The sequence below is a fragment of the Paroedura picta genome, chromosome 8, assembly GCF_049243985.1.
Source record: "Paroedura picta isolate Pp20150507F chromosome 8, Ppicta_v3.0, whole genome shotgun sequence".
Classification (NCBI taxonomy): domain Eukaryota; kingdom Metazoa; phylum Chordata; class Lepidosauria; order Squamata; family Gekkonidae; genus Paroedura; species Paroedura picta.
In genome coordinates this window covers 45,220,137-45,247,504 of record NC_135376.1, presented here as the reverse complement: position 1 = coordinate 45,247,504, position 27,368 = coordinate 45,220,137, and the positions used below count along the sequence as shown (strand labels likewise).

At 44.3% G+C, this 27,368-nt stretch overlaps 1 protein-coding gene across 1 annotated transcript; it reads left to right on the top strand.

Moving 5' to 3' along the window:
• The first annotated feature begins 6,384 nt into the window (after window positions 1-6,384).
• Window positions 6,385-26,990, top strand: KAZALD1 (Kazal type serine peptidase inhibitor domain 1). The gene is made up of 5 exons (XM_077349514.1): window positions 6,385-6,628; window positions 14,148-14,766; window positions 17,989-18,149; window positions 21,097-21,244; window positions 22,411-26,990. Exons 2-5 carry the CDS (start codon window positions 14,244-14,246, stop codon window positions 22,503-22,505), a joined length of 927 nt encoding a protein of 308 aa, XP_077205629.1. The 5' UTR covers window positions 6,385-6,628; window positions 14,148-14,243; the 3' UTR covers window positions 22,506-26,990.
• The last annotated feature ends 378 nt before the right edge of the window (window positions 26,991-27,368 follow it).

Sequence of the window (27,368 nt, the reverse complement as noted above, 5' to 3'; positions counted from 1 at the left end):
AATTAGCGGGCATTGTGGGACCTTTAAAGCATGAAGAAAGGGGATTGGCTGCCTGGCTTGATTGATGGGTGGAAGAGAGTCACGTATAAACCACATTGCTCTCTTCCGCCATTTCAAGCAGGCAACGTGGAGGATAAGAAGCATGAAAAGGCAGCAGAGAAGAGCATAACATCAAAAAGGTAAGGAGGGGCTAGGAGGCACGATTATATTTAGTGTTACGCCATTCAGCTGGCATAACGCTATTTTTACCAGTGTGCAGAAATGCCCCACGATTAGACAAGAATGGTGCTGGGAGGGAAGAGGAATCCAGCCACAATGGAAAAGGCTTGAGAGTTTATTGGCTCATGAGTTGATACAGAGAAAATGTTTATTCTGTTTTGTGTTGTGCATCAGGATAAACAAGAAGGGACCTTTCATAGCATCCCTTGCTATAGCTGCTCTGGCACAACCTCTAGTATGTGCTGGGCCAGGTATGGTGGGAGGGAGCCTCCTGTTGCTGGATGTAGCATGGCTGCAGATGCATTCATTGGCTGCTGGCTAGTCTTTCTTGAGTTCCTCTTAATCCCAGGCTCCCAAAGGTTTGGGAAACAAAACAAGGTTTCCATGGTGTAGAGGCCCTTCAAACATACCTGGGAACCAAATGAAGCCAGTGCTGTTCAAATGTCTTTCAAATATAGAAGAGTGTGATTACAGCACCTCCCCACCCACCATTGAACAAAATGTTGAAGCAAATTAGAGAGAATAAGGCATTGGCTGGGAAAAGGTAAGGTACAAGGAAAGCAAATGTCCCCATGGGCCAAGTTTGAGGTGGGGTGGAATTGCAGACGAATCCTAAGTAACCTTTGAGTATTCAAAGTTTTTCTTGCTCCTCTGAGAGGAAGCCTGGGAAATCTGAGAGTGGCTGGCGGCAGCAGGCAGAATGGTTTCTGAAAGAATTTGCTGAGAAGGGGATTTTTAAAAATGGGAAGTCAGTTCGGAAAGTGCCCCCCCCCCCTCCCAAAGGCAAGCCAAAGGCCCCTTGCTTATAGAGTTCCTGGAAATAATGTAGTCAGGGAATATGAATTGCTGCATGGGATGAGAGCATCTTGTTTTTTCTTTGGCAAAAGCAAGTGCCCAAACTAGGAATATTAGAACAAGAGTGGGTATATCTGTGCTACAGACGTACCCTGGGTATCCATTTTTTCAAGGGGAACCGATCTCTCTGGTCTGGAGCCAGAGCTGGGTTTGATTCCCTGCTCCTCCACATGCAGCTAGCTCGGTGACCTTGGGCTTGTCACAGTCCTGATCCTGCTGTTCTGATCAAGTAGTCCTGTCAAAACTCTCTCGGCCCCACCTACCTCACAGCAGGGCTGGCTTATCCATGTAGCACATGCTATAGGCTCTGCCCTTCCAGGGGCCCCACAGGGTGCCTTCCCCTCCTGGATTAGGGCTGTAGCCTCTCTCCTCCCTCCCTTTCCCTCTTGAAGGATAGAGTGATACCCCTTTCTATTGTGGGGCCCTCTCTGTTCCCAGTCTGGCTGCTCCTGCCACAATTGTACTTTGCTCGGGCCCCACAAATCTTTAAACCAATTCTGCCTCACAAGGTGCCAGTTGTGGTGAGAGGAAGGGAAGGATATTGTAAACAACTTTGAGACTCCTTCTGGTAGAGAAAACCAACTTTTCTTCTTCTTCCAGCTTTGCAGAAGAAGGCCACTTTCCCCCCTTTAAGTCTTCTCTATGCTTCTCCTTGTTGCTGAAGAAGAAGAAGAAGAAGAAGAAGAAGAAGAAGAAGAAGAAGAAGAAGAAGAAGAAGAAGAGTTGATTCTTAACATGATAGCTGGGCCATAAAAGTGTTCCTTGTGCCCATGACTTTCAAAAGTTGTTTTCTCTTTCTGTCTCCTGGAACCCCTGTCTCCAACTTAGGCTTTCCCTGTGTTCCAGAATGTCTTTGGCTGGTTTCTGGACACTCAGTTTTCTGGTGTGGAAAAAATGGACATAATGATGAAACTTTCTGGTCTATGTTCTAGGCTCCCATCTTGGACATAAATTGGTCAGCTCCTTCCATTCCCTTCCTATTGTTCACAATGGCTTGTGCGTAATAGGAGTCCTTTGAGGTTGAGAATGACTTTGAGTTCTGGCATTTCTGGTGTAAAGGGAAGGGTTAGGTTGGATGTGCAGGTGCAGAGATTTGTTCAGAAAAGCTTGTAAGGGTGCAGGGATGGGGAATAACCCTGTTATTGGGGGACAAGCAGTCATAAAGACAAATCAAAGAAAATAAGGTGTATAATTTAGGATCAAGAAGACTAAGTGCTGCAAGGGTGCTATTTTCGACAATAAATAGCAGGTATTTATAGCATGTAAATAGCACACAGTGTCTTTTTAGCACCCGTTGGAAACAGTAAATAACAGGAAACACTTTATTGACATACAAACACACACAAGCCTTCAATTCTGAAAAGAAACACAAGGAGCTTAAAGAGAGTGGTATATTTTGAGCATCTGCAGTGTTGTTGTGTGTTCTTGACAAAGTTTTATGTTTATGAGATGCTGCCAACAAACCATTATGAAGGTTCAAATCCACAGTAATGATTTTATTGTGAGACTGGTTTCTTTCCTTTATCATATATATTGGGTTGAATGTAACCAGCTGCAGCTTTCTGCACTAGCTGCAGCTTTCGAATGTTCTTCAAGGCAAGCCCCAAGTAGAATGCATTGCAATAGTCCGGAAGAAACTAAGGCATGGAGCACTGTGGGTAGATCTGACTGAACCAGGAAAAGACACAGCTGACACAACCACTGGAGTTGAGCAAAAGCACTCCAAACCACCACCTTCACCAGATTCTCTGAGGTGACTGCCATGCAGAGTAATCCTCCCAAGTTGCAAACCTGGCTTTCCAAGGGGTGTGTAAATCCATTCAAGGCAAGAGAGGGCAGAAGTCCCTGGTCTGTTTTTCTACTAACCAGAGCTCCTCTGTCTGGTCAGGATTAAGTCTCAGCATGTTCACTCTCATTCTGCCCAAACAGTCAGTGAAGCAGGCCGCCAGCCTAGTGAGCTTGCAAAAACCAGTTTGCAAAAACCAGTTTGTATTTTATTGGTTGGTTCTATTAACACTGGCATTGCTGGCTGTGTCAGAAGCAGGGCATAAGCCAGAAGCAGGGCATAAGCCAGGCCCCATACGGCGTCCCCCACCAGCTGTTCTGAGCTCCACGAGAGGCCTCCCCCCACCTCACCTCAATGCCAGGGACCAGCGGCTCCAGCTGAGGACAGCCACGGGCATCTCCACATGGCCACCCTCTGGGGGTGCCAGCTCAAGAACCAGTGTGGTGGTGAAGATACTGGCCTGGCCAGTGGGCCTTGCTAGAAATCCAGAAGTACCAGAAGAGCACCAACCTACTCATCCAGAAACTGCCCTTTGCCTGCGTGGTGTGCGAGATCTGTCTGGAGTACACTCAGGGTGTTGACAAGAGCTGACAGGCATTGGCTTGGCTTACCTTGCAGGAGGCCGCTGAGGCGTTTCTTGTACATTTGATGGAGGATGCTTATCTCTGTGCCATTCATGCCAAACGGGTCACTCACTTCCCTAAGGATATACAGCTGCCTCAGTGGATCCACAGCTTTCACAAGGGATTGGGTTAGAATCCCTTCTTTCCCTGAGCTGAAGGATCTGTCTCCCAAGATAAAAAGCTGAGAAATCACCCGGGGTGGGTGGGCAGGAGCTGCTACTGAGGAGAAATCCATAATTTGGGGTTAAATCTTTCTTCAGTACGGAGGACTAAATTGTTCTACCTGGAAATCAGGGTCATTTTGGAGGACTTGATCCAGCCAAGAGGTCAGCCTCAGGATTTTAAATAGTAACAAAGAAGTACATAAGGCTTGTCTGGGTTGTGCTCAGTGTTTTTAATTTTTTACTAAGAGATTTCTATATGGCCCCCTGGTATGTCCCCATATTCAGCTCTGTCTCCTTTCTGTGGACACACACATTTTACAATTGTCCTTTTGTTCTGACCCTTTTAAAAATGTCCTCCATTCCCACTTTCATATTTTTACCTTAGAAATGAGACAATAATGGGTGAGAAGTAGTTTGAGGGGTTGAGAATTCTCCACTGAAGCCTGATCCCTGCTTGAAGATGGAGGGAGACAAATCCAGCCAGAAACATAGCCACAAAAGCTCTGGGGTGATAAGGTGACCTGAAGAACTCCTCTCCTTCCTAAATGCCGTCTTCATTCCTGAGGGAGAGAGCTCTTGGGTGAAACAAGAGGTGCATGGAATGGGATGAAATGAAGGAGCTGTTCATATCTAATTTTATTGTACTGAATGTTGAATAAAGTAGGTTTCATTATTAAAAAGAAACACTGGCATTGCTGATGAGGAAACACAAATTATGAAGAGAAGACAAATGAATAGATGAATAGGACCCAGGGCAAAACCCACAAAGCTCTGCTTTGTTGTGTGTCTCAGGGATAAATCTGCCAGGCGTCTGGAGACATCCCATTTACCCTTCATGAAGGGTGCATGGCTATAATCACAGTGAACATCTGATGAACAAATGATGAATCTGGCTCCAATATCATACCTTCATAGCACTTTGAGCCCTGTTCAGGTTTGTGAGGAAACAGGGATTCTTAACATTGGTGCCTTCCAAGAAGAAATACCACCCGCTTGTAACACAATGAAAGTAGACAGAGAGCCATTCTTGTGGTTCTGAAGCAGCTTCTGGGCTCACCAGTAGATTTATTTTTTGTTTATTTGCATGTTTATTTCCTTTTTTCTTTAACCCCCAACCCCAAAAAAGAATGAAGGGGGAAAAAAACTTAAAACCCAGTAACTAAATAAGAGTTTGTTTTTTTTTAAAGAAAAGGATAAACAAAACCAGACGACAAGACAAAATTATAATAACACTGCTGGTAGAACTATACATAAGTTTCTATAAACAATTTCTAGGTATCTAAAAATAAATGCGCATGCGATTGCCTTCTATATGCCATGTGTTCAAATGCTGATAGAGTTTTTGTTGGAATATGCAAGATCTGTAGTGGGCATGGTTCAAATGGATATGAAGAATATCTTACAGGAGGCATGGGAGGAAAAGTGTCGTTAGCATGTTTAAAACAGGAACCTCCTGGCATTTTTCAAATAATCTCCTCCTGTCCCCTGATTGGCTTAACTGGAGACCTCCTGGTCCTGTGAGTACCCTTCCTCCCTGCTTGCCTTCAGATGATGACGGAGAACAGTTAGTTAGTTAGACTGCTAGAAATCTCTCTTCTCTCTTTCTGTACAAAGTTGTTTCTGTATATTCAATAAAGCTGTTTATTCATTAAGCATATTTAAACTCTGCCAGCAGTTCTAAGGTCCTTGGTTTACCAGAGGTGGGCTTTTATTTTTCAGCTGTAGTAAGGGCATGTTGACCTTTGGTTAGTCTCCAAGAGATGGGCAGATAGTTTTAAAGTATGTCAAACTCCTCAAAAAACAACAAACATTTTAATGCAAAATAGTTATGAGTAAAAACTTCTTCCCCCCAAAGCCAAATGATTGGACATGCTCAAAGCACATGTTTAATGGATGTTTCCTGTAAATCAAAACAGGGTGATCAAACACTCTATTCCAGTCACGTCTAAGACTTCTCATCAGTTTTGCTAGCTGGTATTTATAAGCATATAGTGCAGGCTTTGTTTGCTGCCTCGGGTTGATCAGTGTTTCCAGGAGCCCAGGGGATTTGGAGACACTTTATGCCACAGGACCATATTGATACCAACAATCGTTGCTGATGGGCTTTTTTTTGTTAAAGCAAAATATTTGGGGATGAGCATAAACAAACAGTGTTGTGCCTAATGGCACATTTCGAAAATATGTGATTTTAAATGCTCAAAAACTGGTATGTTTGTTTTCATAAGCTTTTTTCATCTCAAATATCGGTGGATGACTTGGATTATATAAACTTTAAATCGGCTAGCACTGAGGCATAACACCTGGCCATTTTCCTCATGGATAAATATCAATTTGCTTGCTTCCCCCCAACCCAGTTCAGTGTTGTCTCACTATGGCTGCCTTCCTATGGTTGGTTTGAACTTTTGCAAACAATGCAAGAGACCCAGTTAGGGAGCTCTTCGCTGCTCACTGTCCCCTCGGTTTATTTCTTCCTTATCCTTTCTTAAAACTAGCTTCTCGAATAGTCTGTCCTCTGTTTGCCCAATTCTTTGTGTGACCCCCCCCCCCCCAAGAAACGCAAATAGCCTGCTGGACATTTTGCATGCTATTTCTGCGTTCCATTTCATACCTATAGCCCAAAGTGGCTTTCCTGCCCTGAGGCAAGAGAGTAAGAAAGGTGTCTGGTTACAAGTGTGGGGGGGGGGGAGGAGGAGGAGGGGGGCTGCCGCCAGGCTTCACTTGTGGCTATTCAGCATGCAAAGAAGTTAAGTGGCTGATCGGGCATCCTTCGGAGGGAAAGAGAAGAGCGGGGAGGGCTGGTTTAAGGGATCGCATTTCATCGTGACATCACTGGTCCCCGCTGCGAGCAGAGATGCAGACAAATCCCCTGGAAAAGGGGGAACCGTCCGGCATAACTCAGCTGAAGGAGATATTCAGGAGGACTTCCAGACTGGATGCCAGGACCTGGAAGCAGCTGGAGGTTCTGCCAAGGGTGAGATGAGGTAGGTACTTCCAACAGGGCACCAAACCAAGGAGAATAGAGTTGCTGGATCAAAACACTAAAACCAAAGGATAGTTTGGAGCTGCAGCACTTTCTGCACTCTGATGACTAGGGAACTGGAAAGTCATAGCAATGATTTTCTGGAATTATGGCAGTTTTAAGTCAGCTGCATTATTTAAGGTCATGGGTACCTGGTAACTCCAGAGAAGAGGGGGGGGGGATGTTGCATGCATGGGGAGACCTCCTGATACTCCCCCCCCCTTGAAGATGAGCATGTTTCAGATCCTTCCTGAAATCCTAAATGGTAGATTTCTGAAATGCAGATTTGGTCCAGAATTGGCTCCAAAATTTCAATCAGATGAAAGTATGGAGAGACATATATTTATAATCTTTAAATAATAATAATAATAACAATTATTATGTTGGTTTTTGTACCCTACTTTTCACTGCCCAAAGAAGTCTCAAAGGGCTTACAATCACCTTCCCTTCCTCTCCCCACAACAGACACCCTATGAAGTAGATGGGGCTGAGAGAGCTCCGATAGAACTGCTTTGTGAGAACAGCTCTAATAGGACTGTGACTGGTCCAAGGTCATCCAGCTGGCTGCATGTGGCAGAGGAGTGGGGAATCAAACTCAGCTCTTCAGATTAGAAACCGCTGCTATTTACCACTATGCCAAGCTGCCTATCTGGTACATTTTTACCCTGCCCTTCTTCCAATGAGCTAACAATGGTAGATGAATCTCCCTTTCCCCCTTACAGCAGCCCTCTGAGGCAGTTTAGGCTGAGATGGGCGTGACTAGCCCAGTGTCAGTCAGTAGAAATCACAGCTTAATGTTTTGACCACACTGGGACAGTTCCAGGAAATCCTGCCTGCAGGGAAGGCCTGTAGACCTTTGAGGTTCCTGGCAGCCCTGTGTGGTTTCTCTGTGGTTTCTGGCACTGTATCCAGGCATCCTGAACTCCACTAGCAAATTTCTCTAAAAACAAGCATGCTGTTATGAAGCAGAGTTCTGAGAATCAAAATGATCAACATCTCCTGAGGGGTTGCCTCCCTCCATTCCGATCTACCTTGAGACTGATGCTGTGGTATAGCGTGGTAGCAAATCAACCTGAAGTTTTAAGTCTCTCTCTTTTCCAGGGTGTGAAATGAAATCCTGTAGTCTCATCACTTGAAAAACCGATTCTGTTGCTGGATTTGTTTCCAGCTCTGTGGTTGTGCCTCTTCTTCACATACTTATACTGCTAGAGGGCTGGCATAAAATGTGCGTGTCTGTGGTTAGGAAGGGGTGGGGGTAAAGGAGAACAATTCGGGGAAGGTTCATCTGTCACAAGATGGCCCTCAGTGCCCAGGGGTTTGTGGGGAGTGTGTTTTTCATAAAAAAAATTGAAGTGCCTTCTGGTATGGATTAGCGTGATCTGAAATCTATATGGCTTGCATCTAACTCTACATTACTGGCTAACAATACTGTGCATCTCTAGTGGGATGACTGTTTCTTCATTAGATTTTAGGCAGGTAGAGAAGTCTAATGGGAGCATCACAAAGAGAAACTGAACTGCTGAGCTCTGCCCCCAGAAATAGGAAGTTTGTCAACGGAGCAGAGTAGCTCAGAGAAACTACTTTTTGGTTACATTATGAGAAAACATTTAGTTGAGCAGAGTAGGGAGAAAAGCTGGGGGCTCTAGAATTCTTCTACCCAACTGCTGGAGGAAAGAGGCATGAAGTAGGTGAATTTCCTCCAGGCTAGGCTGGATCCTGGAGATTTTTGGTGGAAGGATCACTTGAGTATGGGTGGATAAAGTAGTGGTGAGTTCCTGCATAGTGCAGTGGGTTGGACTAGATGACCCCGGAGGCCCCTTCCAACTCTATGGTTCTATTCTATGATTCTATGAAAAGGATGCTGGGCAGAAGACAAGTAGGCATTGAAATTATGTTTTTGGTTCTGAGCAGCATCTCACACAGTTCCACGAGCCAAAAAACAATCTTGACTTACTTAAGAAGAAGAACTGCAAGGTGGTAGCCATGTAAATCTGTTGTAGTAAAATAAAGCAAAAGTCCAGTGGTCCTGTACAACTGAACACCATAAGTTTTCATGAATTACAGTCCAGTACTTCAGGCAATCGCCCTCTGCATTCTAGTGGACCATTGGCAACCACAGGCGCTGGGAGTCCTGCCTGGGTGCAAAGCAATCGGTATAAGTGATTTGGGAGCAAACTCAGCCTCATGCTGAGGAAAAGGCAAACCCTACTCAATTGTCAGCTAATTGCACCTGGTTTTCCTTTATGGTGCTCAGGCTGGCCAATCTGACTAGCATTTACATGGGAAATAATACTGAGGAGAAACTCTGTGCCATCAAGTGTCCTTTCTGGTAGGGAGTGGGGGAACCAGAGAATATTTTGGCCAGAATGGAAGAGATGCCAGCCTGATCTTTATAGGCTGCAGTTAAGATGAAATTTCCAAGGACTGTTATTTTGAGAACGACTGTGAGATACCTGATACAATGCAACAGATGTCCTGCCCTGCAAGCAGCCATATAGATGAAGCCAAACAGCCCTCTAGAATGTGAATGAACTAGCCCAGAAAAAAATTATCTTGGACAAGAATAACTTAGCACCCAGCATGACTGCTCCCTTTCTGACCCCTCAGTCTTTGTTCTAAAGGAAGCCTGCACAATATATTTGAAAAGCAAGCCTGGGGAATTAAAATCCCGAGTCTTATGGCAGAGGAAAAAAACACTGGGTTACACAGAGGACGTAGGTTCCTTCCTGCGTTGTTAGCGAAACATTCCATAGCCACCTGCTGGCGATTATATTTTTCTACACTAAAAACTTTATGAAAAGGTCATGATCTGAAGTGATGGAAACTTGCATTTGCTGTTAATCTTGCTCTGAATGCAGCCATCAAGATTTAGCTTTTTCTGTTTAGTTTTGCAAAAAGAGGCCTTAAATTGCACCCAGGAAGGCCCTCCATTTTTACCTCCAGCACCCACACAATCCTTTCCCCCTCAGATTTTACATATTTACCACTCCAGTTTCAAGCACTTTCAGCTTTGCTGCCATAAATATCTTTAAGCTTCTGGCAGCAACCTAACCTTTCCTGGAGATCAGGACTAGAAGCCAAGAAGACATGACTCTTTTACCTTCAGAAGGCTCATAGAGGAAAGACGTCTGACTGGGAAAAGAAACCATCATCACATTCACTATTTAAAGTCCTATCTTGGTCTCGTACACACAGCACAGTGAATGACTCAGGAGTAACCTTGTTCATGATTGCTCCATCCATAGATCATTCTCTCCTACACAGGAAGTGTGCATGTGTGAATGTCCGTGTGTGTGTGTGTGTAGCCCCCGTAGGGCAAGAGACCTTCAGAGGTGCTCTGCCATCGCCTGCCTCTGCGTAGCAACCCTGGGATTCCTTGGGGTTCTCCCACCCAAGTACTTACTGGGGCTGACCTTCCTTAACTTCTGAGCTCTGATGAGACTGGGCTAACCTGGACTATCCAAGGTCAGGGCATCTGTAATTTACCGTAAAAGAGAACTATGGCAGGAATTGCTAGAGAAAACAAACATAGAACAGTGCTGGCTAGATTTAACTCACACTCTGCTGCACATCCTCCATGACTGAGGGAGGACGCAGCCCCTGGCCTCTGGTGGGCGAGCTTTCTGAGGCCCTTTCGCCCCATTCTGCTAGCTCACTTTCTAGATGCAAAGGAGTTTTGTTGGCAGAGGTTGGCACAATAGGCATGTGCAACTGGATATTATTGACTTGATAGATGATGTCCAATATTATCTGGATCAGATTGCTGATATTTCCTCCTCAATAAATATTGGTAATATCAAATTAGGCTGAGAAGCCGTTTGCTATTCACAGCTAGTCTATGGAGCAGTGGGTCTTTAAATTTTTATGGGCCATTATTTTTAATAGGAAGACTTGACCTCCAAAGTCCCATTGAAAATAATGGCTCTTTAAAGTGACAGGGTTGATGCACCATGGACTAGCTGAAGGCTCAAGACTCTGCATCTTCCCCCCTCCCCTTCCCACTCCTGCTCCCTTTAGGGAGGGGAAGCGTTTGCTAAATTATCGCTTTGTTTGGGAAAGTTGGGAAAGCCATCATGATCCTTTTCATTAAATACTGGGGGGAGGGGAGTGGTTTTTCCATTTCTGGAACAACTTTCTAGAGTGATAACTACGCTTCTGAAGCTCAATGAAAGAATAACAAAGGCTTTCCCCAAACAGTTTCTCAGTACACTCCAAGACACAACAGCAGCCACACCAGTCCTCGTATGGTCCAGGATAATGGTTGTGCTATAGGCTGGGCTTTTGGGGTTCCTCCCTTATTTCCTGTTGTATTGCAAATATGTAATAAATGACTCTTTCTTTTACCTACTTGCCTTTTGGCTTTTGTGCATCTGTCTCCTCGGGTCTCCTTCAGCCAAAGCTGCTGTTGAACAGACAGCATTTGCAGACAGCTGATGCTATGCTTTGATTTAGGCCCAAGTTGACAGCGTGACTAATTAACTGCAAATGAGAAATAAACTCAAAGAGCAGTGGAATCACTATATTTAATGATGCAACAAAATATGTAGCTGGGTAAACAAGCTGTAAATAACAAATCTCCATGGCATTGTGTTACAACCAAGAAGACAAGTAAGAAACCAAAACATAACCCACTCCATCTGTTTCTGCTCTTCCGCGTGAAGTCCACAATCTATGCTTTACTGGAGATCAACTGGTCATTGCAGTAACAACCGAGTCAGGGAACATGTTATGCCCAAATTATTGGTTCAGGCCAGATGAAATGCCACAGAAGATATGCATAAGAAATAGTCCCTCCCTCCTTAGGCCATGGTTTAATTGTATTGTGGTCTGTTTGTAAAACCAGAATTTGGCTGGCAGATGATTACTGAAGACCTGGGTGGCCTCAACAAATGCTAATTTTATTGCCTTTGCTTCCCCCACAGAGATCCTGCCTGTATTATGGTGGGGGTGACTAGGGAATAAGCCTGGAGGTTGACACTTTCATATTACGCACAAACCACGGTGAAGACAATCTCAGCTTAATAAACCATAATTAGCTGTATGTTCAAACACTCTAACCCTTGTTCCATGCAAACCCACACAAACCCACGAGTTGGTGTAATGACATACAGAATGGCTGGGCTAAAACAATAGCAAATTTAATGTCTCTTCTCTCCCTTTTAAAATGGTGTTGTTCCCTTGTGAGCATTAATGATTTTTCTAGCGAGTTTGATCGCATGATGTGTCCAAAGTAAGTGAGCTTTAGCTGTAATATCTTGTCTTCTAATGACATAGTTGGTTTGCTCCTCTCTAAAACAATCATGTTGGTAACTTTGGCTGTCCATGGTATTCGCAGCATTTGTCTCCAACACCATAATTCGAAAGCAACTATTCTCCTCCTGTCTTCCTTCTTCAGCGTCCAGCTTTCGCATCCATAGTTTGTAATGGGGAAGACAACGGCGTTGACTAGCCAGCATTTTGTATTAAGGCTGATATCTTTACTCTTCCATAACCGGTTCATGCATAACATTGCGTTCCTGCCCAGTGTTATTTGCCGTTTGATTTCACGACTGCATCCACCACTTTGAGTGGCGTATCTCCCTGTAGTATCTCCTTTTAAGTGTGGCAAAACTTTGGCTATAAGCCTATGAATGTAGAGCTGCCAACTCCAGGTTGGAAAATCCCTGGATATCTGGGAGCAGAGCCTGGGGGAGGCAAGGGTTGAGCGGGGGAGGCAGTTCAGCAGGGATGTGAAGCCGTACAGTCCACCTTCCACAGCTGCCATTTTCTCATAGGATCTTTGTAGTCTGGCGATCAGTTACATTTCCAGGGGGCGCAACCCTGTTACAAGTTATGTGCATGCTAGATAATCTGTTCTGTTGAGTATGCTTCTGCTAAACTTCCGTTTGAGCAATATGGGTGGTTTTCAATGGGCCCTTGTGCAAACTAAAGTTTTACCAGAAGAGGAAGCGTGTTCTACAGCAGAGACTATTAAGCATGCATGAAACTCATTTGCAGGACACAAACCAATTTACTGAGGTATGGAGAATATTATGCCCTATGTTTCTTCATTTAAAAAGCATTCAAGGCTGTTAACCATTCATAAAAAATACATAAGAACACAATCAGTTAAATGTAATCCAATACAAAAAGGGGACACACATGTTGAGCTCCTCACAACAGGGTTTTCTAGCAATTCCCTCCCTCTCGAGAATATGCTCTATTATAGGATGAGGCCCAGGCCTTTTCTATTGCTGCCCCTAAGCTGTAGAAGAGAAAGGATTAGGCATAGTCCTACCTTTGAGATAGGTAAATTATTTTTGTACTGTATATGTTGTTGGTAGCCATCCTGGGTGCAAAGGAACAAGATTTTCAAAAAGACCCATAATGGTATAAAATAGACCCCCCCCCCAATCTCACAGTGTCTGCCAGAGGAACCTTTTAGCTGATTTCCTGAAAGAGACTTCAGACGGGACTAGGAAGACTTTCTTAGTGAGAGAGCATCTAAAGGAGCCTACCCTTGACCCAGGAGATCTCAGTAATTATCAACTAGTCTAAAATGTTCAATTTTTGAGCAAGATAATTGAATAGATGGTAGCTGGACAATTCGAAGCTTTCCTGCTTCTACCAGAATGTGAAGATTTTTGGGGGTGTTGTTTGGAATTGCCTCAATGATCTCTCCTTCCTAACCAATGCTTTTATGTTTTCTATGTATTTTAACTGTTTTGTGTATGTTTTAGCTTTAAAAAAAACTTGTTTTGATGATGTGTGTTTGGGAAGGGTGGTTGATTAACTGTTTTATAGTTAATTTTATCATGTCTGTTTAAAATTGTTAGCAACTATGGCAGCCCTTATAAGTGCAGAAAGGTGTGATATAAATTTTAATAATAATATTATTAATAGTGGTAATAATCTAAGGGCTTCTGCTGAAAAGATTCTGTCATGGGTGGCCATTGACCTAGCCCCAGAAAGAGAAACATTCAGCAAAGCCCCAGTGAACACCCTCAGTCACCCTTCAGAATATAAAAAAATCTGACATTTTCCAAAAGGAAGCAGCAAGGTGTTTAGAATTCTTATGATGGCAATCAAGAGCCCAAAGGGGAAAATATTTTTTTGTCCATAGCATTGTACTGTACAATTTATCCTGAGAATTATGCTTCAGACAACAAGGATGATGCACCCTCATCTATGTCAAGGAGAACGTGTGGCCATATTCTGTTACATTTACAAACAGCAGCCTCTCATCTTGGTCCAAAAAGAAGGTCATATTAGCATTATCGGAATCAGAGCAGTGGTCAATCTCTGCTGACTTGCAGTCGCTTTCTAGTGTCTCAGTGTTTTTCTCGTGTGTCAAACCAAGAGATATTTTTTTATGCAAAGCATGTGTTGCACCACTGACCCACAGTCACTCCCCCAGTTTCATTGTTGTCCATAGGCATGAGGGGAATCGACTCTTGGGTTTCACTCACTCTCTTCTGAATTCTCTTTCCTTTTTCCACTAGAAACTGATGACTTTGTGGCTTTGAAGAGAAGGAGGAAGTGGAACTTAACAAGGGCTCCAGTGTCCAGGGGTAGTTACGAATAAGTGTGACGAATGGATGCCAAGTTCCAGAGAGCTTGTGAGAATGTCTCATCCTGCTAACTCAGCCTCTTTACAGGTCACATTTCTGCTGCTGATCTTATACTGCGACATTCTCAGCTGGGGACTGCCCACTGCTCCAGAGTATTTGCAACGGGGCTGGCAGAGGCTGCTGGAGGAAGGGGAGAGCTGCCTGGAATGCAGGTTGGAAGAATGCCCCACGCCTCGTGGTTGCCTGGCTGGGGTGGTAAGAGATGCCTGTGACTGCTGTTGGGAGTGTGCCAATCTAGAGGGACAGATCTGTGACTTGGACAACACTAACCACTTCTATGGAAAGTGTGGCGATCACTTAGAGTGCCGCCTTGATGTAGGGGACTTTCGACATGGGGAAGTACCTGAGCCCCAATGCACTTGCCTATCCAACCAGGCTCTCTGTGGCTCTGATGGCAAAACCTATGCCCAGATCTGCAAGTTCCAAGAAATGCAAAACTCTCATCCAAGGGCTAATCTCACCATGGCCCATGAAGGACCCTGTGAGTCAGGTATGCTACAACAGAAGCTTCCAATTTCTACATGAAATGCCACACTATGAAGAAGTGTTTTTGGGGGGAAGAGTATGGAAAATCTTGAATAGGACAGAGAAAATGCATGTCTCCTCCTCAGGCCCCAGAACAACATACCGTGTTTCCACGGAAATAAGACATACCCATAAAATAAGCCATAGCAGGATTTCTACGTGTTTGCCCAATACACACAATAGAAGTAAAGCTGTGGCTGCCGTTTTCCTCAGCACTTGTGGGTCTCTCTCTCCCGCAGCACCAACCAGCAACAGTCTGTGGTAGGGTTGTGGCCACTTTGGTGCCCACGGATGCCTGAGGCAACCAGCGTGGTGGCACAGGGGAGGGGTGGAGCTGGCACCAGCATGCCAGCTGGCACCCCATCCCTCTACGCCACGGCGCTGGTCACCCCAGTCTCTCTCACCCCCCACAAACACCAGTAAAGCTGCTGCTCCCCATCACTGATCAGCAACAGTCTGTGGGTCTCTCTCATCCCACACAGACACCTTTGTTGATGGCACTGACTTCTCTAAATACCAATAGGACACCCCCTGAAAATAAGCCATGGTGTGTCTTCTTGAGGAAAAATAAATATAAGACAGTGTCTTATTTTTGGGGAAACATGGTAATAAACATGCTGGCAGAAATGTAGTATATTCACAATACTCAACTGGTTTGAGTAATACTTTTCAATGGAACAAAGTTTGAATCTAGTGGCATCTTTATGACCAACACAGTTTAATTCTGGGTATAGCCGTGAAGGCAAAGATCATAGTCTTAACATCTTAAAAATGGTGAAATGACTAACAGCGTTTGCAGACATTTGATACCGTTCTTTGTTCTAGGCATAAGTAGACAGCATGAGTAGTTAATTGCATGTAATAAACTCAAAATGCAATGAAATAGCTACATTAACTGATGTTTCAATATACAGTTGAATAAGTTGTAAGGGGGAAAATTAACATGAAAAGCATTGCTGGCTGTTAGTGGGGATATCCAACTGGTACAGTCTTTAGTGTTTAGAATGAATTTAGTTAGGTTTGAGTCCAATAGTATCTTAAAGACAAGCAAGATTTTTTGGGGAACAAGCTTCCAAGAGTCAAAACTTCCTTCATCAGATATCAGTTAGAATGGAGATCTTTGGGCTCTTATATACCAGTCAGAAGATGGGAAGGGTGTTACAAAGAAGAAACTCAGGATACAGAGGTACAATGTGCATAGTTATTAGCCTGATTAGAGCAGAGGGTGAGCTTAATATCTGGGATTTTTTTTGAAGCTGGATTTGTCTCACTCTAGCCAGTGTCCACCCTTAGCTAGACCAAAGGCAGTCCTCAAAAGACAGAAGCATCTCACAGTATAACAGGCAAGAGAGAGAAAGGATGTAAATGTACTATAATTCAAAGGAGATCATGCGTTCAAGATCTGCAGGTACAGGACAGGGCGTATGAAAATGTAGTGGAAGCCACTGAAGGCTCATGGTCTTGACACCTTGTGAGTCTGGTTGGTATTGGCCTAATTGGGATCTAGTCCTGTTAAGCCAGAGTGGCATCACTCAAGAAGCAAGCCAGGATAGCTGTAACTGACAGTGACGAATGGATATGTCTGTCACATACAGGATTAGTAAAGAGACAACTGGGAGTAACTGTTGAATCGAATGGGAGTTGCTGTTGAATGGAATCCAACTATGGATTCCATTGATGAGGTCTTGTTTCTACAATTTACTTTATGGAATGAGGTCTTCTAAAGAGTTTAGCATCCTTCAAACTCCATGGCCATCCCATTAATGGAAAGCATCAAAGTTCTTCCTCTTTTCTGTAGCTCCCTGTTTGCTTTCCCCTAGTACATAATGTTTTGCCATAAAAATACAGCATATAGACTTCTTATGTATTGTCCTACTCCCTTTCAATATGTTAGCAAATAGGCAAATCCAGGATTTTGCAAGCAAAATTGGACATTAGACTAATACGGGGTAGTCAAACTGCAGCCCTCCAGATGTCCATGGACTACAATTTCCATGAGCCCCTGCCAGAGAATGCTGGCAGGGGCTCATGGGAATTGTAGTCCATTGACATCTGGAGGGCCGCAGTTTGACTACCCCTGGATTAATATGTTAACTTGCATCTTCTGTCAACATTTGTGGAATATCTTAAAGTCGGCATGAGAGAGCTTGCTGTACTGGAACACACAGGTTCTGGTCATTGTTGCTATTTCCATATGAGGAACCTAGCTTTCATCTGCTTCAAGGTGTTCTTTGCATGTCGAAGCACCTCTCATCTCCTTCTGCTTGGTCTCCTCTGCTAATGGCAGCTAACAATGTGAAATTGGGGCAGGGAAACATGGGATATTGTGTCAACAGACACAAATGGAGCAATAAGATGGCATGGAGACGAAATATGGGATTAGACAGGTGATAGGTTTTTAGAGTCATGTCTAGTTTGACACTGAAAAGAAAGATGTTTGGTTTTAAAATAGCTTTAAAAACAGGGATCAATGTAGGTTAGTTTCCAATAGATCCATGATAGGTGGTTGGAAATCACAGAAGAATCCATGGGAGCAGTAGTAGAAGAAATCAAGCGTGTTGGAGATATGATCTGGAGGGGAAGTGAAATGGGGCACTGGGGGGAATTAATGAATAGCTCTACAATGTTTGGCCTCTATAGCATTTGGAAAGAGTTATACTTAACATCTCAAAACAGGAGGGAAAGAGGAACGAAGCAGCTTAGACTAAAGCCAAAGCATCTGACAATAACTAGACTGATTAGCAGCTGCCACAAGGACGTCATGTTTCCCCAGCAACAGGGAGGCAGCAGCAACATCCCTGGGAAGCACTTCATTTAAACGCCTGCGACAAAGCAACGGACCACCGTTTAGGGGCCAAGAGCTCTGGCTCACAGATGTGCTGTGATGTAAACACATTGTTGACTAACAGCTGCTGGTGGGCAAGGCAAAAGAGGACTATTCAGCTCCATCATAAAGGGTCGGGCTTTTTCTACTAAAAATGGTGAGCCCGGTACAACGGTTGTGCTGAATAGTGTGCTAAATATCTCCCTGTGTGAGAGGGAAGGATTATGTCTGGGATGCTGTAAATGAGACCTCAGTTGTAACCAAGTGGGAGGAGGAATTTGTACAGTCTTGCACAAAGGCATAACATGCAGGCATGCTGAAGATTATTTCTTTTCACTAACATCTTTTTTTGGACTTTCTCAGAGCCCCACATTGTATCTCCTCCCTATGACATCTGGAACATCACCGGGCAAGATGTGATTTTCGGCTGTGAGGTCTTTGCCTACCCCATGGCATCTATTGAATGGAGGAAGGAAGGGCTGGATATGCTGCTTCCTGGAGATGACCCACACATCTCCGTTCAGGTGGGACACAAACTTTCAATAGGATGAAGGCACCAGATCTGAAGATTAAGCTTGTCTCTGCAACATGCATGTGATTCAGCTGCTGCCTCATCCACCCATCCTTTTCTTCTGCCACAAGCCTTTGGCACTGCCTGCTCACACAGACTGAGTGCCTGCTTACTATGTGAAACTTTATCAATCTATCCAGGGGACCTTCTGTATCTTGTGCCCTTGTTCTCCAGAAGGTCTTTTGTTGCTACAGCCTTTCCCGTTTTGTGACCTTTCCATTGTGTAAAAGAATACGAGTAAATGCAACCCTTGCGAGGTGTAATCACAGGTATTCACAACGACCATTGTTAATACTGGACATATCTTAGCACAGAAGGCCTCAAGTTATCTTCAGAAGAGTTAACAGACTTTGGAGAGCTTGACTAAAATAGAATATGAGAGCCTGTAGGGCAGCCACAGTCCTACCCTTACATTTAGAGGGTGTGGAAGGAAATCCTGGGAAGCATTTATAGCAACTGCATAGCTGTATCATTATATAGAGTGTTTGGGTGGGGCAAAACAATATGCCACTGCCATATTAAGAGTCTGGGAGTAGCTCCTTGTTATGGGTTAGCTATGAGCAGCATAGTGGGGAGCTGTGTAATGCCGTGGCAGCCTCTTCCCTCTAGGGAGAGCGCCATTTGCTTGTCTTGATGGCATTTCATTGCCATCCCCTTTGACAGCAGGTTTCACAAATACATTGAAGCTGGCCCAAGGAAGCAGATGCAGGGGATGAAAGTAAACAAATGAAAATTGGCATCCGGAGTGGCTTTTTTAAAGGGAAAAGAAGAAACAATGCAATTATCTCCAGAGAAAGACTTGACTGGATTAATTAAAAACTGTTTGGATGAAACACTCGAGAATACGTGGCATAGAGAAATCTCTGTAAGGAAGATAAGGATTTAGCTGGAAGAGGCTACTGAGGGCCCAATGCATAGCTAAGTCCTCTTCACACCCTGGGACCTGGAAAACGACACTGATTTAGCCCATCTGTTTCATTGGAGCCACTTCAGTTCAACGTTAGTGTATCTGGAAACTCTGGGGCTGTCGACTCCGTGTTGGTAAATTATTTTGGGAGAACCTTACTTTTCATTTGTAAAAGTTCTTAAGCCTCATGTTGAAAAAAGTGACTATGAAACTATGGCTCATTCTGCACACGTTGGATAGTGCACTTTCAATGTGCTTTTGCAGCTGGATTTTCCTGTGCAAAATGGAAAATCTGCTTTTCAATTGCACTGAAAGTGTGGGCTGAGCCAAAGGTATGGAATGAGCCAAAATCTTCTAAAAGTTCAAAGAGGATACTGGATGGATTTGAAGCAATCAAAAGCAAGATTTTGTGTCAGGCCCTGCCTGCTTCACTCCACAGATCCCCTTTGCTCCTTTTCTTCCTGATATACTAGATCCTGCCAATGTATTACAGATTCTGGAAACACTTGCAATCTTGGTTTGCTATTTCAAAGTAGTTTGTTTTTAAACACACACACACATTGTTTGCTGTACTTCATATTTTCCTGCCCATTGATTAAGTAACGTTATATTTTGGGATGTGGCTGAATATTCTGAGCTGACTGAAAAAGAATGTTGTACTCATATGGGGAGTTGGACTTCTTTAATTATCTTTACAAAGGAGCCCAAGAAGACAGTTTGTGGATAATTCCTATCCCCTCTAATTTAGGTGCTACAAGGAAAGACAGAGCATCTTATAGATGGTTCCATCTGCAAGGAATGTGTATTGTGTCCAGGGCCCATTCTGCACACAATGGTTAATGTACTTTCAGTGCACTTTAGAAGCAGATTTTCCTGTTTTGCACATGAAAATCCAGCTGCAAAAACACACTGAAAGTGCATTATCCTACATGTGGGGAATGAGCCCAGGGTGGAAAAACACAATATAGTGTTTCACAGCAGGCTGAGATATTTAGAAGATATCCAACTACAAAAGACACACACTCTCCATTAAGTGTCCTTTTGTGGGAATATAGAATAGGACACATACATACCACTTTTAAAATGTAGATGTAGTCTACATGCATTATATTTGTATCCCAAATTAGGCCCTTGGAATACAAATTAAGAGTGAGGAAGAACATTAGGGTGGGCCTCAGTGAACTGTCACCTACCATGACAGAATGGGTTGGATCTGACCACTAGGATTAAGAAAGGGATATAACTATTATGAGGGAAAGTGTAAAGGTAAATGCTGAAGGAAATATGTTTATCTATTTTTCTTACTTAGAAAACTGAACATCTAGAATGCATCTAGATGGCCAATATATTTCAGAGGTTGTTTATGTCAAGGTTATCTGTTTTCACTATATCATTGAAGGTGACTGAGCAAGAAATGAGAATTCAGGAACTCATATTAGTACTTTGCTTGAGTAGGATCCGTAGCTACTTGCTCTTCCTCAGTCACTTGGGTACCTTCTGGACTGAGGAACTCACCATTGGACACCATATTGAAATCACTTGAGAGCTGCACCAAAGGATTTTCTTGGCAAATTTTTTACAAGGTAGGTTGCCAGGTTTTTCCTTAACCCTCCCCACTTACCCGGCCTTGGGAGCTGCATGCTCAGGTGTGCATGGCTGAGTAGGATGTAGGTTACTCACACTGATGCTATAGGGAGGCTATACTGATTGCATCAGGATGATCTCGCTACAGCACATATCACTTTTTGCAGGGAAATATAAATGCCGTTAGTCCAGGATAAAATCTCAGTTTGATCAATGCTTCCTTCTACTAAGGCAAAACACCAATACGGCTTCTGAATGATCATTTCTTTCTCAGTTACAGCAAGCAGTCAATGAGCTCAGAAGCATGTAATTCAACTTAGGGTGGCACTGCAAGCCACTTGCTGGTAGGAGTTCTAAAATTAAATTCTTGCCACTAGCTGCCAGGCTGCTGATATTTATTTCCCTCTAGTTTAGGGGAGGCCCTCAGAAATATGAAGTGACCAGCTGGCTCCAGATCCAAGCAGTGCGTGTGACGGATGAGGGAACCTACCACTGCTTTGCAAAGAACAAGGTTGGACAAGTAGCAGCTCTTGCCAACCTTATGGTTCTCACTCCGGGTAAGCGTTCCCCCTGCAGAAAAACAAATCCTTTGCGCAGTCTACTTGGGACCTCTACACCAGGCACCCTTTCCCCGTGCTCACAGATACCAGGAAATTGATTTCCCCTTAGTTTTTTTTTACATTTCCTGTCTATTTGTCCGTTGAACTATCTAATATGCTGGGGCTGCCAATATCACTCTGTTAGGGTCTCATATACCCTGTACAGGTGATTGTACTTCTACTGAATCGAACCAATCAAATGGCTTACCCATGGATTAATTGACCCCTTATACTCAGTAAAATTTGGCTGTTTTGAAGACTCAGACAGTGCTTTCCAAACAGATGGAACACTGTTTTTTCAGCCTTATCCCCTTAGGTCACAGCCATGCTTTACAAACATGGGGCTGTCACTCAAAATTGCACTGCTAATTTCCCCAGTCCTGTCAAGCTATGGAGCAGGGATCACTGTAATGATGGTCTAGAGATATAGAATAACCTGAATGACCAGCTATAGAGGGGGAGGATGTCACCTGAGGAGTGGTTTCCACTTTTCAGCAGCCACCCTGCTCATGTGTACTTCCACACCCAGTGTTCACCGGTCCCTTGATAGATGCCTTCCAAATCCAAATCCTACTTTCTGTCCAGTGGACCATGAGGTCCCTTTTCCATATTTATTTTGCTTTTTAAAACCCCAACACCTTACCAGTACAATAAACATGGTTGGTCATATATTAATGTTTATGGCATTCCCATTTAGTTGATGTATTGATTCAGTTAAAAAACAGACATTAAAATGTCACCTTACTAATGACTTTTAGCTAATTGTTAAAGGCGAGTGTCCTGTCTGCTAATCACAACTGAGTGCATATTGTTGTGATGAAAAACTAATGATCCTGGCCAAGCACCTCCAGAGATGTGGGCTAGTGATGTTCTGCCCTCAGTAGCCTGATCGTATCAGTTCTCAGATGCTAAGCAGGGTCAGCCCTGTTTAGTACTTAGTGGGAGACCACTAAAAAGATCCAGGGTTGTTATGCCCACGGCGGACAATGGTAAGCAACCTCTGTTCATCTCTTGTCTTGAAAGCCCTATGGGGTCGCCCTAAATCACTGTGACTTGTCTCCCCCCCCCATGGTAAAGGTCACAAACCCTTTAAAAGGACTGCTCTCTCGCCTTTTGCTTTTCAGATCAGCTCAACTTGACTGAAATGGCCATGCCCAAGATACCCAACCTGAGACAGGATGATGATGTGGAAAGTGATGAATCATATGACTATTACTGATGGAGCAAATATGGAGCAGAATGCGGGAACATGTGCACACTTCTTTCCCATCTAAACATTTGCTTCCTACCTTTCTGCAGCTCCAGACTTGTCAGATAAACAGTACTGAACCTTTGTTCTGATTCCCAGAAGCTGGCTAAAGATATTCTGTGAACAGTTTCTATATCAATTCATTTTGAGTGAGATAAGTAGATGTACTTAATACTTTGACACCACCCCTGGTGGAGAAACAAATGGGGGGGGGGGACTGTTGCATTTAACTCATCCTAGAGCAGATGGGCATTAAAAGGTAGGGCATAGTAACTAACGACGTTGAGCTTTTCAACAGGACAAGGAAGGACCTGTGGGCAGTTCTGCCTGTTGCCACTATTGTGTAAACTTTTCAAAAGCAGCTCTTCCTTCTCAAAGCCTGAAAGTAGATCTTCCATCTGGTGAGCTTATCTGTCTCCAGTGTATTTATGAAAACTCTTCAGTTAAATAGGCATGAGCACATGCATCATGTGTTGCATTTGCCATGGGGCAAGAACCAGAGTCAGTTGGCTCAGTGGATGCAACCTGGTTTAGCAACCCCTTCAGGCCTTCTACAGAAGGGGCATCTTCAGTGCTGCCAACATGGGTAGGCTTGGTGAGCTTCTTCCAGACTCCAGAACCAGCTCAGTGGCGCCCTGGGGCCCACCTGGTTCCCCCACCCAGAATGTGGGTCCCCTTGCCACTGGATTCCCACCATAGGGAAGTGTCCACCTGGGGTGCCAAGAGGAAGCGCACACTTCCCTTGGTGCCACCCCAGGCCACCTGGCACTTTTAAGGCACCCTGACCCCACGCCCGGGCGCCAACCATGCTAGCGCAATCCTCCCGTGCAGCGCTGCCCTTCCTGCTGCCTTAGAACCCCCCCCCCCATGTCTTCTTGCCGCCCGCTCCTCTGCTGCATCAATGGGGGCTGCTGCTAAGTCTTTGGCGCTTTTTGACCAAACAATGTCTTAAAAAACAAAACCCTTCCAACTCTAAGTTGTTCCGAAAGCCCCCCTCAAATCTCATTAAAAACCATGGAGAAGATCCAAAGACTTCATGCATGTCAGTTTGGACCTTCACAATACTGACTTTCACCCAAACCAATGGTTTGAGCTTCTCCTTTAGGAACAAAATTGTGCATTCATTCCAAAAAATGGGTGAGTAGTCTGTTGCCAAGCCAGAATGTACCATAATCAAGCAAATAGCATATATTCCTGATAGAATCCTTATGGGCTGCTTTGACTCTTACAAATGGATTGCTTTGAGACCTGGGAGTAATTACTCAATTTATAAATGGGTCTCAGAGCATCTGACACATAAACACAATATACCTTCTGCAAGCAGAGCACAAGAGCGGGAGCCATAAGCTTATACCTGTGCTACTAAATGGAAATGAACAAAGGTCATAGCAGACAAAAGCTGAATTCACACATGCAGGTTACTAAAGCAATCAAGTGATAATTTGCATGTGTAGAATAGTTATCACAGATCTGAAGGCATGCTGGGATTTCCCACTGGGCACCGTATATCTCAAGGCATACTGAACAATGATGTGCCAGATCATTACCCCCGGCACACAAGGCCCCCTGGCACACAAAGTGAGCTCACCTTCTTCCCAGTGTGCCTGGTCAAGTGCATCTGCTTCTCTCCCTTTGTTTGCTAGTTACCAATATCTTAACAGGTAGACATCATGACTCATTTAATATTTAGGCCAACAAGAAATTGAGGCTGAAAATACACAAAGGCAGAAGGTATATGAATTTCCCTTTATTAAAAGACTAAGTACCCACACTGATATAGGAAACTGTCCCAACGTACTTGAGTGCGCGCAGTAACATTAATAGGCAGAGCACCATTATGGTATTCCGGTTAGGATAAGGATGCCAGCCTCCAGGTGGATTTACAGTTCATCTCCAGACTAGAAATCACTTCCCCTGGAGAAAATGGATGCTGCGGAGGGTGGACATGGCATTGTCTCCACAGAGGTCCCTCTCCTTCCCAGGCTCCATCCCCTCATATCCAAGAATCTCCCAACCTGGTTCTGACAACCGTACCCCACACCTCCTGCTGGTGGCCAAGCGGAACCTGGCAACCCTAGGTGAGAGTGTCAGGATACGATCTGGGAGAGGCGGTTTCCCATCCTGACTCTTCCATGAAGCTTGCTGGGTGACCCTGAGCCAGTCATTCCCTCTCAGTTTAACATACTTCGCAGCATTGATGTGAGAGGATAAAATGGAAAAGGGTAGAGCAATGACTACTGCCACAGCTCCTGAGAGGAAGAATGGGATACTAATGTTCTAAATAAGAAAGTACCGTATTTCACAACAGATAATTGCCATGAGATGTGATGGTCACTTGCTTGCTGGCTTTAGCAGGGGATTGGATGACTTCATGGTGGAAAGGCCCATCCAGGCCTATTAGCCATGATGTTAGGAACCTGTGTATCACTATGGGCCAGTGGCTGGGGTGTAGGAAGGCAGGGGCAGGGTTTCACCTATGTGGTCATCTTTGTCAGTTTTCCAGAAGCATCTGGCTGGCCACTGGAAAACAAGATGCTGGGCTAAAATGGGCTGTTGGTCTGATTTTATATTTGTACTTGTAAAATGATAAAATAATTTTTTTTAAAAAACCACCTAGCAGGCTAAACCTGCTCCTGGAGTGTGGCGTTTAAACCAGAAATTTCATCATTAGGTAGGTTGTCATGAACACAAGAAGCTGCAATCCAAGGAATTGGACCCAGGGTCTGGAAAAACAGGGTCTTTGATTAGAAGTCGGTCCCTCGCCTCCACAGCACAAGCAAGCAATCCGCTAGGGAGTTCCAGGATGCAAGACTTACAGCATCTGCTCAACTTGGCTTTAAAACAACAAGGACAACAACTGTGGAGAGAATCTCATGGGCTGCAACACTTCCTTGTTTCAGCACCACTTAAAAATTAAAAGAAGAAAATCACCTCCTCTGCACCAGGCCTAAGGTTAATTGTTCAGAATCTGTCACTGCCACAGAAGTTAATTAAAGTTATTTGTTGTTACTTTAAAATATGCTGGTTCGGCTCTCCTGCTGGGACCCTGCTTTCTTCCAAGGGGCTGCTCGGATGCCTCCATTAACCCTGTGGTGCCTGGTCTGCCCTGCTGGCTGCCAAACCCCGCAGTTATCGTTGCCACTTTTTTCTCAGGCAAGGCTCCTGTGTGAGGGCAGAACTGAACAGGGAAAGCACCTCCTATCATTCTGTTCAAAGACAACTCCACCTTTTGCATTTATTCTCGACATGCAGCTCTCCAAAACATTGGGCTGAGAGCAGTCCTAAACTGGTCTACTCAGAGATATCCAATGAGGCATACTCATGGGATATCAGAGTCTTCCTAGGGCCATTCCGCACAAGGACCAATGTTGCCAATTGGTTTCACAAAGCGAAAACGCTATTTTAAATAGTGGAATCTCGGCGATCCGCACACCTGCATTTGTAGTGGAATCCAGTAGCGTTTCATTCGTTCCCCACAGGTTTCCGGTCTCACAGGAATCGCTAGAAAGGAAACTATTTTTTTCTGTGCTTGTTCCCACCCCTGGCCATCAATCAAATGGAACAGCCAATAGGTGGTTGTTATCATGCTCCCGAAAAGCCCCTTTCCCTTTAAGCGCAGGTTAAAAAAAACATGTTGCAACGAATATGCGTTGATTTGTTGCAACGGAGAGACCCATCTAGCGGCATGTGAGCTGATGATTCATGGTTACCACACTCCCCTGAGTAGAAAAAAAAATCCCCCCCCCTGCACGGGCGCGATTTTCGGCCGAAATTAAAGGGAACTGGTGAACAGGGAGCTGTGTTGTGCTTGGGGACTTAGGGGAACTTTAAAGCACTTCTGTGGAGGGACTGTAGCCGGAGAAACCTCACTGGGTGAATGAAGCCTCGCTGGTTCGTTGCTTTCCCCGCTCCGAGGGGGAAAAAATGGCGATTGCTTTGCCGGAAGTTCGGAGGAGAGTCAGGGGGAGGGACTTTGTTGCAACCGCTACATTGAGAACGCACATGTCTTTTTCGCAAGTGTTGCAGGTTGTTGGCAAGAGTGTAGCGATTTTCTGAGGGTGAATCCACTTTTCCCGATTCCCCGGAAATCGCTACCACGAAACGATTTTGGCGCTAGTATTGCAGGAGTATTGCAGATTGCTCACAAAGTCTTGCGGAAAGTAGTTTTAGTGGCAAAAACAAAATGTAAGACTAGTGCTATATTAAAGTTGTGCAGAATGGCCCTTACGATCACACAGATGGTGGTGCCATCTCTCCCCCTCTCTTTCCTCTTCGGCAATATGTGCTTGTGTTGACAGTCAGTGCTGGGCTTGAATGTGAAAGCATGTGTTCTAATCTGCTATGGTACTTCTGCCATCCCCCCCTAAAGCCTGCAGTGAAGCACGGGATGATACTTCTTCTCTCTTTGAATCCACTTTCCTGGGCTTTGGAAAAAAATAAATATTGCCATAATAACTGCCTGTCTTTGTTTTGTCTTAGTTACACTTGGAGAAGCTTGCACAGTTTTAATCATGCCCTAGGGAAGTCTGCTACAGTGATGTCTGGGAACCTTTGTTCCAGTTAAACCAAGCCTTTAACAGCTTTTATTCATTTCTTGTATTTAAACATAGTAATTGTAACAGGGGAGAAAAAAAAGAGAAATGAGCATTGGGAGATTTTAAGTTCATGATGCTGAACAGATTTTGGACAAGCCACTTGGAAAGAAAAGGATTGTTTTAGGATGTGCGCAACTTGGGGCCTTCCGGCCTTTACAAATAGGAAGTAGAGTTCATACATCATAGCCCCTCTGGGGTCTGGATTTCATCACTTGACCAGCCTTACAACACTTTGCCA

Coding starts and splice junctions, on each gene's coding strand:
- KAZALD1 (XM_077349514.1), top strand. CDS start 14,244: ATGCCAAGTTCCAGAGAGCTTGTGAGAATGTCTCATCCTGCTAACTCA. Junction 18,150..21,096: donor ACCCACACATCTCCGTTCAG/GTGGGACACAAA, acceptor ATTTCCCTCTAG/TTTAGGGGAGGCCCTCAGAA. Junction 21,245..22,410: donor CCTTATGGTTCTCACTCCGG/GTAAGCGTTCCC, acceptor TTTGCTTTTCAG/ATCAGCTCAACTTGACTGAA.